The sequence below is a fragment of the Mobula birostris genome, chromosome 3, assembly GCF_030028105.1.
Source record: "Mobula birostris isolate sMobBir1 chromosome 3, sMobBir1.hap1, whole genome shotgun sequence".
In the NCBI taxonomy this organism is placed as follows: domain Eukaryota; kingdom Metazoa; phylum Chordata; class Chondrichthyes; order Myliobatiformes; family Myliobatidae; genus Mobula; species Mobula birostris.
Genome location: NC_092372.1, coordinates 136,845,300 through 136,866,305, shown reverse-complemented (window position 1 = coordinate 136,866,305; position 21,006 = coordinate 136,845,300). Strand labels below are relative to the sequence as shown.

At 40.6% G+C, this 21,006-nt stretch overlaps 1 protein-coding gene across 1 annotated transcript in view; it reads left to right on the top strand.

Moving 5' to 3' along the window:
* The first annotated feature begins 8,531 nt into the window (after window positions 1-8,531).
* Window positions 8,532-21,006, top strand: part of tspan13a (tetraspanin 13a) — a 53,422-nt gene continuing 40,947 nt past the window's right edge. The window contains exon 1 of the mRNA XM_072251966.1: window positions 8,532-8,874. Coding sequence (XP_072108067.1) covers window positions 8,812-8,874 — 63 coding nt within the window. The 5' untranslated portion in view covers window positions 8,532-8,811. The remainder of the gene's footprint in view (window positions 8,875-21,006) is intronic.

The window sequence follows — 21,006 nt, the reverse complement described above, 5'->3', positions numbered from 1 at the left end:
AAACTCATGTCATTGCTGTTCTGCTGTCAACCCTGCCAGCATCTCCTTCCAATTTATTTTGACAAACTCCTCTCTCATACCACTGTAATTTCCTTTATTCTACTGAAATACTGCTATGTCAGACTTTACTTTCTCCATATCAAATTTCAAGTTGAACTCAATCATATTGTGATCACTGCCTCCTTAGGGTTCTTTTACCATAAGCTTCCTAATCACTCCCAGTTTATTAAATAACACCCAGTATAGCTGATCCCCCTAGTTGGCTCAATAACAAACTGCTCTAAATAGCCATTTCATAGGCATTCAACAAACTTACTCTCTTGAGATCCATTACCAACCTGATTTTTCCAATCAACCTGTATGTTGGAATCTCCCATTAGGGGAGAACCAGTGGATGTGGTATATTTGGATTTTCAGAAGGCTTTTGACAAGGTCCCACACAGGAGATTAGTGTGCAAACTTAAAGCACACGGTATTGGGGGTAAGGTATTGGTGTGGATGGAGAGGTGGTTAGCAGACAGGAAGCAAAGAGTGGGAATAAACGGGACCTTTTCAGAATGGCAGGCGGTGACTAGTGGGGTACCACAAGGCTCAGTGCTGGGACCCCAGTTGTTTACAATATATATTAATGACTTGGATGAGGGAATTAAATGCAGCATCTCCAAGTTTGCGGATGACACGAAGCTGGGTGGCAGTGTTAGCTGTGAGGAGGATGCTAAGAGGATGCAGGGTGACTTGGATAGGTTGGGTGAGTGGGCAAATTCATGGCAGATGCAATTTAATGTGGATAAACGTGAAGTTATCCACTTTGGTGGCAAAAATAGGAAAACAGATTATTATCTGAATGGTGGCCGATTAGGAAAAGGGGAGGTGCAACGAGACCTGGGTGTCATTATACACCAGTCATTGAAAGTGGGCATGCAGGTACAGCAGGCGGTGAAAAAGGCGAATGGTATACTGGCATTTATAGCGAAAGGATTTGAGTACAGGAGCAGGGAGGTACTACTGCAGTTGTACAAGACCTTGGTGAGACCACACCTGGAGTATTGTGTGCAGTTTTGGTCCCCTAATCTGAGGAAAGACATCCTTGCCATAGAGGGAGTACAGAGAAGGTTCACCAGATTGATTCCTGGGATGGCAGGACTTTCATATGAAGAAAGACTGGATGAACTGGGCTTGTACTCGTTGGAATTTAGAAGATTGAGGGGGGATCTGAGTGAAACGTATAAGATCCTAAAGGGATTGGACAGGCTAGATGCAGGAAGATTGTTCCTGATGTTGGGGAAGTCCAGAACGAGGGGTCACAGTTTGAGGATAGAGGGGAAGCCTTTTAGGACCGAGATTAGGAAAAACTTCTTCACACAGAGAGTGGTGAATCTATGGAATTCTCTGCCACAGGAAACAGTTGAGGCCAGTTCATTGGCTATATTTAAGAGGGAGTTAGATATGGCCCTTGTGGCTACGGGGGTCAGGGGGTATGGAGGGATGGCTGGGGCGGTGTTCTGAGTTGGATGATCAGCCATGATCATAATAAATGGCGGTGCAGGCTCGAAGGGCCGAATGGCCTACTCCTGCACCTATTTTCTATATCATTGCCTTCTTGACACACGTTTTCTATTTCCTTTTGTAATCTGTGGTCTACATCCCAGCTACTGTTGGGAGGCCTTTATATAACTGCCATTAGGGTCCTTTTACCCTTGCAGTTTCTTAACCCAACCTACAAGGATTCAACATCTCCCGATCCTATGTCACATCCTTCTACCGATTTGATGTCATTCTTTACCAGCAGAGCCACATCACCCCCTCTGCCTACCTTCCTATCCCTCCAATACAACTTGCAACCTTGGACATTCAGCTCCCAACTACAATCATCTTCAGCCACAATTCAGTGATGGCCAAAACATCATACCTGACAAACTGTTAAAATGCAGTAAGATCATCCATCTTATTTCTTAAACTCCATGCACTGAGTACTGTATTTACTACCATTTTTGATTCTGCATCCCTAAAGCACAGATAGTCACCCTGCTGGCTGCAGTTATGTCCCATCATCTGCCTGCCCTTCCTTACAGTCTGACTGCACACTATCTTTGCTTTTTTACCATCTGTCCTATCCTGAGTCCTTCATTCCAGTTCCCACCCCCCTCCCAAATTAGTTTAAACCCTTCCCAACAGCTCCCAGCCTGCGAGAATATTGGTTCTCCTCAGGTTCAGGTGCAACCCGTCTCTTTTGAACAGGTCATACATCTGCCAGAAGAGATCCCAATGATCCAAGAACCTGAAGCCCTGTCCCATTCACCAGCTTCTCAGCCATGCATTCATTTGCCAGATCATCCTGTTTCTACCCTCACTGGTGCGTGGCACAGGCAGCAATCCAGAAATTGTTACCCGAGAGGTCCTGCTTCTCAGATTTCTACCTAGTTCTCTACATTCTCTTTGCTTTTCCTTCAAAGGATTCAAAATATATTTATTATCAAAGCATCTATGCAGTGTACAGCCCTAAGATTCTTTCCCTCCCTCCCTCTCCAACATATTATGGATGTGATCCAAGATGCCCCTGGCCCTGGCACCTGGGAGGCAGCGTACCATCTGGACGTTCCATTCACGTCCACAGAGTCTTCTGCCTGTTCCACTGGCCATAGAGTCCCCCATCACTACTGATCCCCTCTTCTCCCTCCTTCCCTTCTGCACCACGGACCTGTGCTCAAACATTATCACTCACAAAAATCTAAAGCACTGCAAAGTAGTAGTATTTTCAAGCATTCAGTACTATGCATAAATCTTGTGCACATATATATAGCTAGGGTGCCTCAGACTTTTGCACAGCACTGTAGTAATTTTATGTATTGTACTGAACACCTGCTGCAAAAAAAAATTTGTAATGCATCTGAGTGATGATAATCCTGATTCTGATAAGGGTCTCTACTGTGGACTGAGAGTGGAAAGGGGGCAGGGAGAGGAGAATCATGGTTGGGAAAAGGGGAAGACAGAGGGGAGGAAGCTGTGATGATCAATAAACCAATTGTTTGGAATCAAATGACCTTGCCTGGTGTCTTAGTGCTGGATTTGTCTGCCCCTGTGTCACTCCCCACCACTGCCATCTGTCCTACACTCCTCCCAAGGCACTCCACCCTCACCATTCCCAGCATCTTTTGTTTCTGCCAGATTTACACACTCAGCCTTCACTCCAAATTGACAAATAACAGTAATGTGCAAAAGACTTAATTACCCAGCTATATACTGTATATATGTGTGTCTAAGATTTTTGCTCAGTGCTGTAGCTTCAGACTATTGGCAAAATCAGATCAGAATGAACCAATCATAATCAACAAATATTGATGCTTTCTTTGGTCAGCTAATGCACCATCGAATATCCATTTACTTAGAATCATCGTCTTAAGAGTCATAGAACAATACAGCGTAGATAAAGGCACTTTGGGCTGCCAAGTCCATGATGACCACGGTATCCACCCAGTTAGTTCCAATTTCCTGTATTCCACTCATTTCCTTCTAAGTGCTTCCCCACCATGTACCTATCCAAGAGCTTCTTAAATAACACTATGGTACCTGCTTCAATCATTTCATCTGGCAGTTTGTTCCATATACTCACGGAACATGCTTGTTCCATCCTTCTGCATGGAAAAGGTTGCCATTTTGGTCCCTTTGAAACCTTTCCCTCTCAACCTAAATGTATGCCCCCTAGTTTTGGACTCATCTAGCCCAGGGAAAAGACTGTTACCATCCACCTTGTCTATGCATCTCATAATTTTAAACATTTCTATAAGGTTTAATTGGCATGGGTTGTGCATTGGACCTTGTATTTCACCTTATGATGTGTTCTAGTTCTGGTCACTCCTTTGTTTTTGCTGCTATTTTTGACAGAACTCGGGTGGCCTGCAGATAATGAACACTAAGCTGAACCAAAATATGTCTTTTGACTTTGTACTTTTATATTCTGTGTTTTCGCTCATTTTTTTCTTGCCTTTGCACTATTCTTTTGTGCATGTGGGAAGGGACAACTTGATGTTTTTCTTTGAATGGGTTCTGCTTTGTTTCGTGGCTCTCTGTGGGAAGACGAATCTCAGGGTTGTATACTGCAGACATACTTTGATAATAAATATATTTTGAATCCTTTGAATCTACACAATAACGACATGTAAAGAGTCAATGTGTTTCACAGAACAGTCACGTAGTACAAGAAAGAAGTGAGAGCTCGTAGACTATGAATAACATAGTAAAGGCTATGAAAATACTTGACTGCAATTGTGATCCATGTACAAGATTTAAACATAAACAAACACATATATATGCTATACAAATAATGCATATTTTCTAAAGAACCAATCATGTGAAAATTACATAAAATTCAATGCATTTCAAAGGAGTTTGCAATTCACTTCCACTTCTTTCTGATTACAAATGCAAACCCACCCATTGCTCTGATCTGATTGTTTCTAAGGCTTCACACTGATTCACTGTTATAATGTTGCCAACTTCCATGTTCGATATATGTCTTCCATTTTGCTGACCTCAGCACTTCCTTCCCTCGCAGACTGAAAGGGTAATTCTACTTTTAGTTTCAGTAGCTGAAAGGGTTTCAAATACAATTCAGATAAATCTAACACGGTTATAAAAAAGAACAGAATTAAAATAGGAGTCAAAGTTCTATCTTGTTAGATGGCCTATTTTACAAGCCTAAATTTAGCAAAATTGGACTGGATACAACTACTTTAAGATAAATCTGTCTATGAGTAATAAGGGATGCTTGGAAAGAAGATCAAAGGTCCAAGGCAAACATGTTCCCACAAAGAGAAAGTGTGGAGTTGACAAATCCAATGCCCCTGTAAAAGGATGCATAGACAGTAAGGTATAGTGAAAGAAGAAAAACAGTATTTGACACAGTAAGCCTAACAATGTGCCAGAATGTGTGGCAGCACTTGGCGGGCTACTCCAGCAAATCTTGAGTGTCTTGGTTGTTACGGAAAATCATGCATTTCACTGCATGTTTCCATGTACACGTGATAAATAAATCTGAATCTATTACAATCTGAAAGCCAGAAAACACAGATTTGAAATTGAAATGGAAATTCAGAAATTTCAGAAACAAATTAGATGAAAATAAAGAAGAATGTTTTAAGGATGAAGAGGATAAAAAATAGACCCTGTAAGGCACCAAACTGCCTATCCACATGTGTATGTGGGGGAAATAAGTTTCAATAATTTGAAGGTTTTTACACAAAATAGAGGGCTGATGCAGATTTTGTAATTAAGGAATCAAGGTATTAATTACTTTATGGTATTAAAATAGAAAGGAAGGAACTAAGAAGTTTGGCATCTTTAAAAGTGAAAAAAGATGTCAGACTAAAGTAAAATACATCCTTGGCTGTAAAAAGGAAATGAAGGAAGAAATTGCCAAGGCTCTGTGACCATCATTTCTCATTCTCCATGGCCACAGGAGTGATGCTAGACAATGAAGGACTGCTAACATTGTACAATTGTTTAAAGAGGAAGAAGGAATAAGCTGAGTTATTACAAGTACAGTAGTTTTGTAATGAATTCTTTGAGAAAGTATAAGCCTTTACTTTGAAGAGTACAGATTAATAAAAGACAGCCAGCATGGATATATTTAGTGAAGGTCACATCTGATTAATATTTCCAATAAAAAGGCAGGTTAACAAGGTAGTAATTACCTATAAAATATGTCTGATTATTCTTCAGGTGTAATCGTAACTTTCTTATTATGATGCAGAAGGAGCCCATTGAATCTATGAATCAGAATTAGGTTTATTATCACTGATCTATAGTATGTTGTGAAATGTGTTGTTTTATGACAACAGTACAGTACAAGACATGAAAATTACCATAAATTATGAAATAAACAAACAGTGCAAATGATGAATAACAAAGTATTGTTTATGGGTTCATGGACCATTCAGAGATCTGATTGCAGAGTGGAAAAAGCTGTTCTTAAAACGTTGGGTAAGGTTGTTCCTGTACCTCCTCCCCAATGGTAGTAATGCAAAGTGGGCATGTCCCAGATGGTGAGGATCTTTAATGGCAAATGCCACCTTCTTGAAGCACCACCTCTTGAAGATTTCCTCAATGATAGGGAGAGTTTCACCCATGATTGAACTGGCTGAATCTATAACCATCTGCAGCCTCTCTCGATCATGCACATTGATCCACATCAGCCGGTGATGCAACTAGTCAGAGTGCATTCCATTGCACATCTCTTTGCAAGTCTTTGGTAACATAATAATAATAAGTACTTTATTGATCCTGAGCAGGAAATTCTTTAAATATCAAATTGCTCCGCTGAAGTACCTCTTTCATGAATGCATTGATGTGTTCGGGCCAGGATAGATCCTCTGACATGGTAACATCCAGAAACTCGAAGCTGCTCACTGCTGACCCTCAATGAGGACCAGTATATATTCCCTAATTTTGCCTTCCTGAAATTCACAACCAACTTCTTGGTCTTGCTGTCGCTGAGTGTGAATTTTTTGCTACAACACCACTCAACCAGCTGAACTACCTCACTCCTACATCTTTCTCAATGCCACCTGAGATTCTGCCAACAACTGTGGTATTATTGGCGAATGTACAGACGGTATGTAGCTGTGCTGAGTCACACAGTCATGAATGTAGGGAGGGTACAGTAGTGACCTATGAATGCATCCTTGACGTGTGCCTGTGTTGACTGATGCTAGCTCTCAGCAGAATAACCTTGTCAGCCTTATTCCCCTTCTTCGCACTTCTCTACTGTTTACTCATATTTTCCTTGCTCCATCATTGGCCTACCAAACAACCCTCATGAAACTCGTCGTAAGTTTGATGAACAACCATTTCACCTTCCATTAGGAATATCTCACCCTTCCAATGTCAACAAAGACTTCAGCAACTTAAACACAAAGTTATTATCATTTACTCTTGATACATTTATTATCTTTATATTTGTTCAATTATTCAAAGATCCAAAGTACATTCATTACCAAAGTATGTATGTATATAGTATACAGTGCTTGATTCGTGTTTTCACAGACAGCCACAGAACAAAGAAAGAGAAACTTATTTGTGTTGCAATGTCGTTTATCCATTACAACATCCCTTATGCCTTCCATTCGTCAGTAATACCAATTCTACTAAGTCATTCAAGGAGGCCTGCGTAATCAGTTGATTGGCACCATTTAGGCATTCTACACCTCTGCTGACTGTTGAGAAGATAACATTTTCAATGAATTTAACAACAGCTGAGCAAGTATCAAAATGAAAGCCTTGATGGAATACCTTGTACACATTGCATCTTATAGACAGAAGAGACTGCAAATGCTAGAATCCAGAGCAAGAAATATACATTTCATATTATATTACAAAACACATTACACATTATACCTTGTTTTGTTATAATAAAACAAAGAAAATTCTGGAAAAACTCAGCAGGCCAGACAACGTCTGTAGAAGGAAAAACAATCAAAAACTAATGTCTATAACTCCTCATAGTCTAATTTTTTCCATCTTTTCCTGCTTTTGTCAGCTTTCCTGTGTCCTATGTTATTTCTTTTTGTATCTGTTTTTGTACTTGAAAAGTTAGTGACCTTCACAGCAGCAAAGACAAAATCAGCGTCCTTGAGAGCTGATGCACTGTTCTACTGATTCTGAGATTCATCATACCAATCTTACTCCCATTCTAACAGGCAGAAGTGGGTCAGGGTGTCAGCCTGCTCAATGTAAACTAGTCCTTTGCGCTATTTAGGTGTCAGCGACAGACCTTCAACGAATTCAGTTCCTCCAAGGAATACTCGGTACTTTCCAGAAAAGATTCAACCACCTGACTCAAGAAAGCTGCTACCAAGACGGATATCAGGACTAATAAGTAATTGTCTTTTAATGGGAAAACTTGAAAGCAAATTTTAATTAAATCGAAGAGTTAGATGACTTTTCTAAAGAAATGGAGATGTTGGAAATTTGAAAAAAAAACCAGAAAATACACAAATGGAAGGCACTTCTTTCCACAGATACTACCTAACTTGTTGAGTTGTTCCAGCATTTTCTGTTTCTTTTGAAAATCTGTCGATAGTCTGTGCTGCTATCCACTGTGCATAAGGTTGCAGGGACTAATGACATTGACTCGCCGTGCGGCAAAATGTAATGAAATCATTCCATGCTTTGCTGACACACCATGATTTTGTGATGGTACAAATTTCGCTGCCATCAACAGAATTTGTTGCTACTCCTATGGCATTTCTGGATAGGAAAAACTAGTGACAGTACTGATAATTAGCAATTTCCCGTCAGCACTTCATTCCCCTCCCACTTTTCTTGCATCATAAAAACGTGTTTTAATCTCTTAAATCATGCCAATCACGAGAATAAATCACCGATTTGCAACATTTACCGCTCTATGGTTGCCTAACTTGCTGGATATCTCAAGGCCATTGCTGCCCTTTTAATTCAGATCTCCAACATCCAGCAGGATTTCACAGTGCGCATTCAGTCATCTATTCCTATAGCAGGTTGGCGATGAGGTGAAGCGAACGTCAGCCGAGCCCAGGCGGCAGCGCCTGCGCACTTACCACAGTTCCTCATTTTTTTCCCTTCACTCCCATTCTGCGATCCTACATTTTGGCGGAGGAAAGGACGGGCGGATTTGCAGCTTCTCTTTTTTTTTCCTCCCCTTCCCCAACCCCTCCTCACTTCAGGCTTCAGAGACATTGCGAAAGGAGGAGGGAGTGAAGCGCCGGTGTCTCGTCGGTGTCCGGAGCTCGCCAACAGCTGTGTCGAGTGCCCGGGGCTCTCGTTTCGATCGTGACCATGGTTTGCGGCGGGTTCACCTGTTCGAAAAACTCACTGTGTGTCCTTAACCTGCTGTACATCGTGAGTAGAACAATGAAGTGAGCGTGTGTATGAAAGAGGGGCGAACAGACGAAAGGTTAAATATATGGGAGCTTCCCCCCCCCCCATTGACAGCAGGTGCTCGAAAGAACAGAAAATACCATTTTCGCAGTACCCACAAAATACCATTACATGTATTTTGTTTTTTATAATTATTACGTTTAAACTGTTGCCTGCTGCATTTGTTCCAGGCAATTGTTTCCAAGGAGGTTATTTGATTTTTCATGCGTGGAAATCTTCCCTGTATTGCCTGCTAATCCCAGGAACGATTTGTGGCGTCAGGGTCCTCTTATATAATTTTGTCTCGCAAATAATTTCCAACTCCATCACAAGATCATTTCCTTTACTAGTTATCCTAGATAAGTTTTTTTTACTCATTCATCATCGTAGAAAAGTATCGGCAACGCAATGTGGAGGTTAATTTGCGTGGTGATTCAGGAAACTTTTGGACGTTTGGTTTTTAGCAATGTTTTTGCAGTAGGTCAGGTTTAATCTTACAAGTGATCCTTTTTCTTGTTTTGCACTAAATGCGAATAGTTTTAAGGATGTAATTCATTGTCTGGCTGTTAGAATGTTCGGAGGGTGGAGGTGTAGACTTGTACCATTTCCCAGTACGGTCAATTCCATGAATAATTAACGCAGATGAGAAATTGTATTCTGATTTTGGTAATACGTTATGGATGAAGGTGTTTAATCTCTCACCTTTGATTCGAATAGCCTGTATTTATAAATGGAATAAATTGACCAGAGTTAAAATACACGTCATAAACTTGGGGCATAGCCTTGTGCGGAAACCACTGGTTGGTTTATTTAGGTATGGAAATTGCCCTTTTAGCATCTGACATACAGGACTGAATTAGTTTTTGTGCACAAAGAATTTTTGTTTTTAATTACAATGCAGTGCGTGCACGTGATTTCAATAAGTGGTATTCATATAAAACGGGATTATTTTCATATTTAAAAAAAAATAAACTGTTTTGGAAGTACTCAACTGGCCACAGCGTCCCTGGAGAGCAATAAATTGTTGTCATTTCAGTAGCTAATATAGCATCGTTGACCTGAAACTTCAACTCTGTTTCTCACTACATGTGTTGCTTGACTTGCTAACACATACAAAATGCTGGAGGAACTCAGCAAACCAATCAGTGCAGGAGGGAGATTGAAAATTGTGGCTGAGTGGTGTCATAGCAACAAACTCTCACTCATGTTAACAAGACCAAGGAACTGATAGTAGACTTCAGGAGAGGGTCCATGAGCCAGTAATCATTGGAGGATCAGAGGAGGAGAGGGTAAGAAACTTTAAATTCCTGGATGTCATTGTCTCAGAGGACTTGCTCTGGACTCATCATATAAATGCAATTGCAAAGAAAGCATGCCAGCGCCTCTACTTCTTCAGTCTGCGGAGATTTAGCAAGTTACCAGAAACCTTAACAAACTTCAGTAGATGTGTGGTGGATGGAAAGTGTATTGACTGGCTACATTACAGCCTGGTATGGGAACACCAATGCCTTTGAGTGGAAATCCTACAAAAGGTAGTGGATCTGGCCCAGTACGTCACCAGTAAAATCCTCCCAATCGCTGAGCTCATCTACATGAGATGTAGTCATAGAAAGGCAGCATCCATCATCAAAGATCCTCACCACCCAGGCCATGTTATTTTCTTACTGCTGCCATCAGGTAGAAGATACAAGAGCCTCAGGACTCCCGCCTCCAGGTTTAAGAGCAGTTACTACCCCTCAACCATCAAGGTTTTGAACAAAAGAGGTTAACTACACTCATTCTATTTCTGGTATTCCCACAAGCAATGATCTCAATTTAAGGACCTTTTTTCTTGTTATTTCATGCTGTCATTATTTACTGCTATATATTTATATTTGCACAGTTTGTTGTCTTCTGTGCTCTTGCTCTTTCATTGATCCTGGTTACAGTTACTATTCTATAAATTTGCTGAGTATTCTTGCAGGAAAAAAAAGAATCTCTGGGTTGTATGTGATGACATGTACTCTTGATAATAATTTTTACTTTGGAACTACTTTAAGTATTTATAGAGGGCAATGCTGCCTGATCTGCTGAGTTCCTCGGGCATTTTCTGTGTGTTGAAGATTTCCAATATCTGCAGAATCTTTTCTGACTATTTGCAGCCATTTGTTTTTGTTTCAAATGTGCAGCATTTTCAGTTTTGCTTTTTTAAATTATTTTCATTATTGTTAAAATTCCCAAAAGTTGCTGTAGATGTGTGGTCATTGCTGATTAACTAGGTTGAACTTGGGCTTCAAATTGATCAATGAAATACCTTTTATTATTTTTAAAATAATTCAACTTGTGTGTTTCTGAAGTAAATGAAACATGACAAAATAAAATTTGTATGATTTATTAAACATGGAGACAGGTCTTTGGCTTGTACTGATAAAATGACATTGCTCATGGAAGGAGAAGTCTGCCAATTAAACTGAGTATTTCCTGCAGGAGTTCCACTGACGCCATTCTGAAGATGGGCAGGATATTCATTGAAGTGTTTTGTAATGTGTGCAGTTTGCTTAAAGACCTACTGACATTAAATTTGTTTTGTGAGTAGCACAGCTGACATACATATAGTAGAGCACAGTAAAGGTGTAGAAATTGTAGTTGTTCTTGAGAAATTTATCCTTAATAAAAGCTAAAATATGATCTTGGATAGCTTGGGACTTTGAGGTTGATAGAAGAGGGGATTTCATGATGAGTAATTTTATTAGATTCAGTAAGACCATATGATGTAGGAGCAGAATTAGGCCATTTAGCCCATTAAGTCCGCTCTGCCATTTCATCACGGCTGATCCATATTTCTTCTCTACCCAGTCTCCTGCTTTCTCCGTGTATCCCTCATACCCTGACCAATAAAGAATCTGTCAACCTCTACCTTCAATATACATAAAGACGGCCTCCACAGCTGTCTGTGGCAAAGAATTCCACAGATTCACTGCCCTCTGGCTAAAGAAATTCCTCCTTATCTCCATTCTAAAAGGATGTCCCTCTATTATGAGGCTGTGTCCTCTGCTCTTAGGCTCTCCCACCATAGGGAACATGCTCTCCACATCCACTCTATCAAGACCTTTCACCATTTGATAGGTTTCAATGAGGTCACCTCTTAATCACCTGAATTTTAGTGAATACAGGCCCAGAGCCATCAGATGCTCGTTATATGACAAGCCATTCAATCTTGGAATCATTTTCGTGAATCTTCTTTGAACTCTCTCCAGTTTCACCACATCCTTTTTAAGATAGGGGGCCCAAATCTGTTCACAATACTCCCAATGAGACCTCACCAGTGCTTTATAAATTTTCAACATTACTTCCTTGCTTTTATATTCTAGTCCTCTTGAAATGAATGTTAGCATTGTATTTGCCTTGCTCACCACATTCATGACCTGCAAATTAATCTTTAAGAATCTTCCAGAAGGACTCACAAGTCCCTTTGCACCTGCTTTTTTTTTCTATTTTCTCTTCACTTAGATAATTTCTAATTTCTTCTACCAAAATGCACTACCATACACTTCCCAACACTGTATTCCATCTGCCATTTCTTTGTCCATTTTCCTAATCTGACCCCTTCTGTAGCCTCTTTACTTCCTCAAAACTACCTGTCTCTCCACCTATCTTCATATTGTCTGCAAACTTTGCAACAAAAGCATCAATTCCATCATCCAAATCGTTGACGTGTAACGTAAAAAGAATCAGTCCCAACACAAACCCCTGTGGTACACCACAACTCACAGGCAGCCAATCAGAAAAGGCTCCCGTTATTCCCACTCATTACCTTCTGCAAATCAGCCACTGCTTTATGCATGTTAGGATCTTTCCTGTAATACAATGGACTCGTAGCTTGTAAGCAGCCACATGTTTGGCAGCTTGTCAAAGGCTTTCTGAAATTCTAAGCACACAACATCAGTTCCTTTGTCTGTCCTGCTTGTTACTACTTCCAAGAATTCCAACAGATTTTTTTAGGCAAGATGTTCCCTTGTGGAAACCATGCTGACTATGGCCTCCAAGATCTCATCCTTAATAATTGACTCCAACATCTTCCCAACCACTGAGGTCAAACTAACTGGACTCTAGTTTCCTTTCTTCTGCTTCTTTCCCTTCTTGAAGACTGAGTGACATTTGCAATTTTCCAGTCTTCTAGAATTGTTCCAGAATTTAGTGATTCCGGATCATTACTAATGCCTCCATGATCTCTTCAGCCACCCCTTCAGAACTCTGGGGTGTGCACCATCTGGTCCAGGTGACTTATCTACCTTCACACCTTTCAATTTCCCAAGAGCCTCCTCTCTCTTTATGGCAATTTCACACACTTCATGACACCTGACACCAGGAACTTCCACCATACTGCTAGTGTATTCCACAGTGAAGACTGGTGCAAAATCTTATTTGGTTTGTCTGCTATTTTGTTGTTCTCCCCTCTTTCTCCCCCCCCACCATTACTACCTCTCCATCATTGTTTTCCAGTGGTCCAAAATCCACTCTAGCCTCTCTCTTACACTTGAGTAAGTAAGGCATTTTTGGTCAGTGTTGTGGGCAGGCTCGAAATGGGCATTAAAACAAGACAGTGGTATAATAAGAAGCAGTGTCATTCTGAGCTATGTTGCAGATAACTAGGTACTTAGGACACTGAGTGGAATTAAATTGGTGGAAGAAGCAATAACAGTATGAAACAAGCACTGTTTACTTCCTGACTACATTGTCAACAAATTTTAAGTAGTCATTATTATAAAATGTTATTTCAGAAGGTCTTAAAAGACCTAATTTTAAGTTCCCAAATCTCTTGAATGTCAGAAACACTGGGTCTAGACAAATAATTTGCAGGTCATACATGCTCTGGAAAGTGAATGACTAAGTGCATTGTTGGGCCAAAATGCAGATTAATTACTCGCCACCAACTGGAGGAATTTACCTCAAGGAAGAGTTTAGAAGGGATAATGAAGAAAATAAATATATACTGTATGCTACACAAATATGTTAGATACCAGGAGTAGTCTAAATATTGGTGAATGCATGAAGAGGAAGAATTTCTAGTTTTGTATATCTGTAATCACTAAGAACAGTAGAAATCAGATATCAGAACTGGCAGCAACAGAAAATTGGAAGTAAGACACAAAATGCTGAAGAAACTGAGCGGGACAGGCGGCTTCTATGGAGAGAAATGGACAATCAGTGTTTCAAGTTGTGACCCTTTATCTGGACTGAAAGATAGAGGGGAGGCAGCCAGTATAAAAAGATAGAGGGGAGGGGTGGCACAGATCTTGTATACTTTTTATCCTGACCTGCCAATTTCTGGTAGCGTTTTGTGCATGGCTCCAGATTCCAGTATTTGCATCTCTTGCATCTCTTGTATCTCAAGTAAACTGGGATGTGGCCAATCCATCAAAAAATAGGTCTTAGTCCAGATATTGGGAAAGAATGTGATTCAAGAGAATACGAAATCCTTCGTATGGAAGAATGCTAAACTGGAATTGATATGGATGTGCAGGGAAGGCAAGAGGTGAAGAAAGTTGTGCACAATATTGAAAGTTACAAAATGAATTATATTTGAATAGAAATGTTTACTGCAGAAATTGTGTCGACTTTGACTCTGGTTTGTTTTCAGCATAAGGAAAGCAATTTTTTCTGAGTAGATAACAGTATGTGTAAACAGGAAACTCACTTAATGAGAGAATTCAATCTAATATCAAGTAGGAAATTCCAAGCAAGTTAGAAGCTGATAAACATTTAAAAAGTGATTACTTCATCCACTGTCAAGGAAGTCTCACAGGTAATGAACATCTTTGTGTGGTATTTGTATAACTCCTTCACCCCCAGAAACAGAACAAAGTGCGGCATGTGGAGGTGATCACGCTGCTATGTCACAGAACGTTCATATTGATTGTGAGCTATAAATCAGAAGTTACAAATGTTAAAAGATGATGGCATAATTTTAAGCATTAACTTCAAACAGGAAGACATTAAAGATGAAGGGGTTGTTCAGCATCTGGAGTGATTGTATATCTGGTGGAATACGTTGGAGTGGTTGAGGGGTTGATTTATCAAAAAGATAGATGTAATTGCATTTAAAAAAAAATATATATATATATCTGAACATTGGAATAAAATAAATCCCAAAGACAAAGTAAATTTGTGGCTATCTTATTATGAAGTATATCTGATTCTTTGCAGTGATTTGTAGCACAGGTCACTGAGTAGAACTCCAAACAGAAATCCTTGCTGATGTCACTCTCCTGCAAAGCAGGTGATGCTCATATGATGTAAGTCATGAGCTCTTCTTGCAATGCAGCATATCTGAAGAGTTGTGCATGACTGTTGGCTTTAATATTCTGCATCTTGACAACTATGAAATCTAATACAGTAGCACTTTTGAGTTATGCTGGATTTAAAAAAAAAAAGTAATGGAGTTGGAAGACCTTTTAAGAAATCAGAAGAGTAGTTGTATAATAAAAACTTTTTGTAAGGAGTGGTGTTATTCAAACCAATAGCTGCTTGCTTCTGAAGTTGTTTAGTGCCCATGGTATTGTTTGGACATTGATTTTATATGTGGTACTTGAGCACAGATTTTGATTTGTAAACTAAAGTAAAACAGTTTAGTAAAAACAATAATTATTGCAGAAGCAAAATTAAATACCTGCCAGAAATCTGTGTAATAAATAATACAATTTTACCTGATGAATGACTTTTGTTGGGCTGAGATGGAATAGTACAGTACTGTGCAAAAGTCTTAGACACCCTAGCTGTATATCTGGATACACATACAGTGCCTATAAAAAGTATTCACCACTTCCACCCCCCACCCCTGTTTTCATGTTTTTAATGTTTTACAACATTGAATCACAGTGGATTTAATTAGTATAATTACTCATGGCCCCTCCCTTAAGTCAGTATTTAGTAGATGCAACTTTGGCAGCAATTACAGCCTTGAGTCTGTGTGGATAGGTCTCTATCAGCTTTGCACATCTGGACACTGTAATTTTTTTTTCCTCATTCTTTACAAAACTGCTCAAGCTCTGTCAGATTGCATTGGGATTGTGAGTGAATAGCCCTTTTCAAGTTCAGCTGCAATTTCTTGATTGGATTGAGATCTGGACTCTTGACTTGACCACTCCAGACCATTAATTTTGTTGATTTTAAACCATTCCTGTGTAGCTTCGGCTTTATGCATAGGGTGATTGTATTGCTGGAAAATAAATCTTCTTCCAAGCCTCAGTTCTCTTGCAGACTGCATCAGGTTTTCCTTGTATTTTGCTGCATTCATTTACACTCTACCTTACCTTCACAAGTCTTCCAGGGCCTGCTGCAGTGAAGCATTCCCACTGCATGAGGCAGCCACCACCATGCTTCATGGTTGGGATGGTATATTTTTTTGGTAATGCGCAGTGTTTGGCTTGTACCAAACATGGCATTTAGTCTGGCCAAACAGCTCAATTTTGGTTTCATCAGACCATAGAACCTTCTTCCACCTGACTTCAGAGTCTCCCACATGCCTCCTGGCAAACTTTAGTGAGATTTCATGTGAGTTGTTTATTTTTCAATAGTGGCTTTCTCTTTGCCACTCTTCCATAATGCTGTGACTGGTGAAGCACCTGGGCAACAGTTGTTGTATGCGCAGTCTCTCCCATCTCAGCCACTGAAGCTTGTAACTCCTCCAGAGTTGTCATGGGTCTCTTGGTAGCCTCCCTCACTAGTCCCCTTGCACAGTTACTCAGTTTTTGAGAACTGCCTGCTGTAGGCAGATTTACAGCTGTACCATATTTTTTCATGTCTTGATGATTGACTTAACTGTACTCCAAGGGATATTCAGTGACTTGGTAAGTTGCTTGTATCCATCTCCTGACTTGTGCTTTCTAATAACCTTTTTGCGGAGTTGCTTGGCGTGTTCTTTTGTCTTGACGGTGTAGGTTTTTGCCAGGATACTGACTCATCAGCAATTGGACCTTCCAGATACACGAGTACTTTTACTACAACCAGTTGAAACATCTTGACTGCATATCGTGCAGTCTGCATTTAACTAATTATGTGATTTCCAAAACCAATTGACTGCACCAATTCAGATTTGGTAGGTCATATTAAAAGGGGTGGTTACTTGTGCAATCAATTATTTTCTGTTTAATATTTAAATAATTTAGTTCACTTTGTAGAGATCTGCTTTCACTTTGACACAAAATTTTTTTTCTGTTGATCAGCGTCAAAAAAAGCCAAATTAAATCTACCGTGATTCAATGTAGGGAGGGGATGCGAGGGGTAGTGCGGTCGAAGGCGTTAGGCAGCGAGTGGGAGGGGTAGGTGGCAAGGGAAATGGTAAAGGGTGGTGGGAGGGTAAAGAGGGGAGGGGGTAGGGGAGGTAGGTTGGGGAGGGGGGTAGGTGAGGGGAGGGTGGAGAGGGAGTGGGTAGCTGAGGGGAGGGTAAAGGAGGGAGGGGTAGAGGGGGAGGGGGTAGGTGAGGGGAGTGTAGACGGGGAGGGGGTGTGTAGGGAGAGGGATGTGGAGGAAGGGGAGTCAAGGAGGGGAGATGGGGTGGGGGGGAAGGAGGGGTGGTTGGGGGTAGTGGGGGAGGGGAGGCAAGGAGGGGGAGGGTGGTGGGGAAGGGGGAGGGTTTAGGAGAAGCTAGGGAGGGGTGGTGGGAGTGGGGAACTCGGAATGGATGTGGGGAGGTAGGGAGTTAAGGTGAGGGGCTTAGGGAGGGGGAAGGAGAGGGGGTGTAGGGAGAGGAAGGGAATGTGGGGGGAGATGGGTAGGGGAATAGTGAGTGGGGGAGGGGATGGGGTGAGAGAGGGGGAGGGGAATGGAGGTGGAGGAGGTAGGGTGGGATAGAGGGGTGGGGAAGGGAGGGGGTCAGGGGATTAGGGTAAGGGAGGGAGTAGGGTGGGGGGATGGAGGTAGGGAGAGGGGGTAGAAAGGGTGAGGGAGGTGGAGGTAGAGGAGAGGGAGTGAGGGAGGCAGGAAAGGGGAAGGTGGGGAAGGGGGTTGGTGAGGAGAGGTGTGGAGGAGGAGAGGAGGTGCCCCCTTCCCACTCTTAGTCTGCAATAGAGACCCATATCAGAATCAGGTTCATCATCACCCACATACGTCATGAAATATTTTTTTTTGCTGCAGTAGCATCAGTACAGTGCAAAAATCTTGGGTACCCTTGCAGTTTGTCTGTGTGTTTGTATATGTGTAATACAATATGACTTTGTACTGTATGTAGATTAGATTTTCTTCTGCCACTGTTCATCATGTGACTGTTGAATAACAATGCTTATTTTTGGGAAAGGAATAATGTTATGTCATAGAGTCAGTGAATAGTACAAGAAAAACCCTTTTAGTCCACGATGACTATGCCAAATTAAACTAAATCTTTTCTGCCTACCCTTGATTTGTATGTCTTTATTCCCTGCATAGTCATGTGCCTATCTAAAAGCCTGTCAAACACTGCTATTTTATCTGCTATCCTGGCTGCCCATTCCAGGCACATACCACTCTGCTTTTTTTTTAATATATAAAAAGGTGCCCTGCATATTCCCTTTAAGGTTTTTTTTTTCAATGCACTCTCTTTTGCTTTGAATCTTGAATATGACCACATGATTTGGGCCTCCTGCAATTTTTCACTGCCTTAAGTGGTAGAAAATGACCCTGTATCGTATCTCCTTTTAGATGTGGAATGGAATTGCTTATCTATGGGTGTTACTCATATTTATTAATTTCTCATAATAGTTTTAAATAAAAGTAATTGTTTCTGGGAAGGTGTTGCATGCGATTGACTGAAACGTTTTTTTGCATTTCAAAGAATAATTGCTGTAAGGAGCTTTTGAATACCCTGAATATAGTCTATCATTTCTGGGACAAATTGAAGCACTTTTTTGCTATGCTCTGGAGATTAACTTGCAAGTCAGTGTAAGAATGGCTCAACACATTAGAATGTCTTTTTCTTCTTTGAGCCCCAATCCTTTCATTTTGTTCAAATTCAAATGGTGCTTATTTATTTTAAAATCATTATGGTTGAATCACTTTAATGTATAATGCTGCAAAAGACAGTAACAATATAAGTAAGAGTGTTGGGACATTTAGGAACGAAGAAGTTTTTAAACTATTGCAATGTAGTAATTCACATAAAAGTTGCTGGTGAACGCAGCGGGCCAGGCAGTGGAAGATGCTGCCTGGCCTGCTGCGTTCACCAGCAACTTTTATGTGTGTTGCTTGAAATTCCAGCATCTGCAGATTTCCTCATGTTTGCGACAATGTAGTAATTGTTACTGCTTGTATTAGTCAAGTTGAGAATTGTCCTATTGTGTAATACTTAATGCAAGTAGTCTGCCTGGGTCTTTTAACATCATTAGGGAGAGGTATATAATTATTGTATGAATAATACACAAGAGACTTGATACAACTTCAGATAAAACATTTGACTTAATCAGTGAAGTAATTCATAAGGAGGATGCTTTACTGAAGTATATACAAAGAATTTAAAAGCACTTAGTTACAGTAAATTTCTTCCAACATTGTGTTATTCCTTGAATCCGATTTATTTCACCATATTGGTGATAAACATTTTAACCTTGTGATCCTCAAAAGTAGAGGGATAGTATTTTGCTGTTTGCATGGCATTTCGAATTTATGGATATGGAAAATGCTTCTGATCCTTCCTAGCATATTCATCTACTTCTGCAATTAAATCCAATAACAGGATTTGCATGCTGAATTGTAGAGTCTGGCGTACAGATATTGAGCCTTTTTCCTATCAAGTCCAGGCTGACCATCAGTTACATATCCATACCATTCCCATTTTCTGGCATCTACTCTGTAGCCTTCTATGCCTTGACAATACAAATGTTCATTGTAGTATTTTAAGTGTTACGAGAATAGCTGCCTCCACTGCCTTCTCCGGAAAGAGCATCAAATTGCAGTCACCCTCGTAGGTGAGGGTGGGAGGGAGAAAATCCACGAATTCTATGTCCAAGCCTGTGAAGGCCAGCATCCTTTATGCTACTTCTTCCATCTATGCTGCCGCCTTTAAGGGTTCATGAACTTGCATACCAAGGACCTTCTGTTCCTCAATATCCCAGGCCCTAAAATTCATGGTATAGTGGAATGCAAAAGTTTGGGCATCCCTGGTCAAAATTTCTGTTACTGTGAATAGATAAGCGTGTAAAAGATGATCTGATTTCCAAAAGGCATGAAGTTAAAGATGACACATTTCTTTAATATTTTAAGCAAGAACACTTTTTTATTTCCATCTTTTACAGTTTCAAAATAACAAAAAGGGAAAAGGGCCTGAAGCAAAAGTTTGGGCACCCTGCATGGCAGTACTTAGTAACACCCCCTTTGGCAAGTATCACAGCTTGTAAATGCTTTTTGTAGCCAGCTAAGAGTCTTTCAATTCTTGTTTGGGGTATTTTCGCCCATTCTTCCTTGCAAAAGGCTTCTAGTTCTGTGAGATTCTTGGGCCGTCTTGCATGCACTACTCTTTTGAGGTCTATCCACAGATTCTCGATGATGTTTAGGTCAGGGGACTGTGAGGGCCATGGCAAAACCTTCAGCTTGTGCTTCTTGAGGTAGTCCATTGTGGATTTTGAGGTGTGTTTAGGTTCATTATCCTGTTGTAGAAGCCATCCTTTTTTCATCTTCAGCTTTTTTACAGATGGTGTGATGTTTGCTTACAGAATTTGCTGGTAATTAATTGAATTCATTCTTCCCTCTACCAGTAAATGTTTCCCGTGCCACTGGCTGCAACACAAGCCCAAAGCATGATCGATCCACCCCCATGCTTAACAGTTGGAGAGGGGTTCTTTTCATGAAATTCTGAACCCTCTTTTCTCCAAACATACCTTTGCTCATTGCGGCCAAAAAGTTATATTCAAAGGGTTCAAAGAAACATCTAAACAAGCCCGATGAATTTTGGAAACAAGTCAATAAATCGGATTCAAGGAATAACACAATGTTGGAAGAAATTTACTGTAACTAAGTGCTTTTTTGCAGGACTGCGCAGGCGTGTGACGTCGGGCAGTGCAGCGCGGCAGATTTAAAAGGGCAGAAATCCTGCTTCGGGTTTGGTTCGAAGAAAGAAGTCTGAGAGTCGGAGCGGGAGTGCGGAGGAAGACATATTTGAAATTTTCG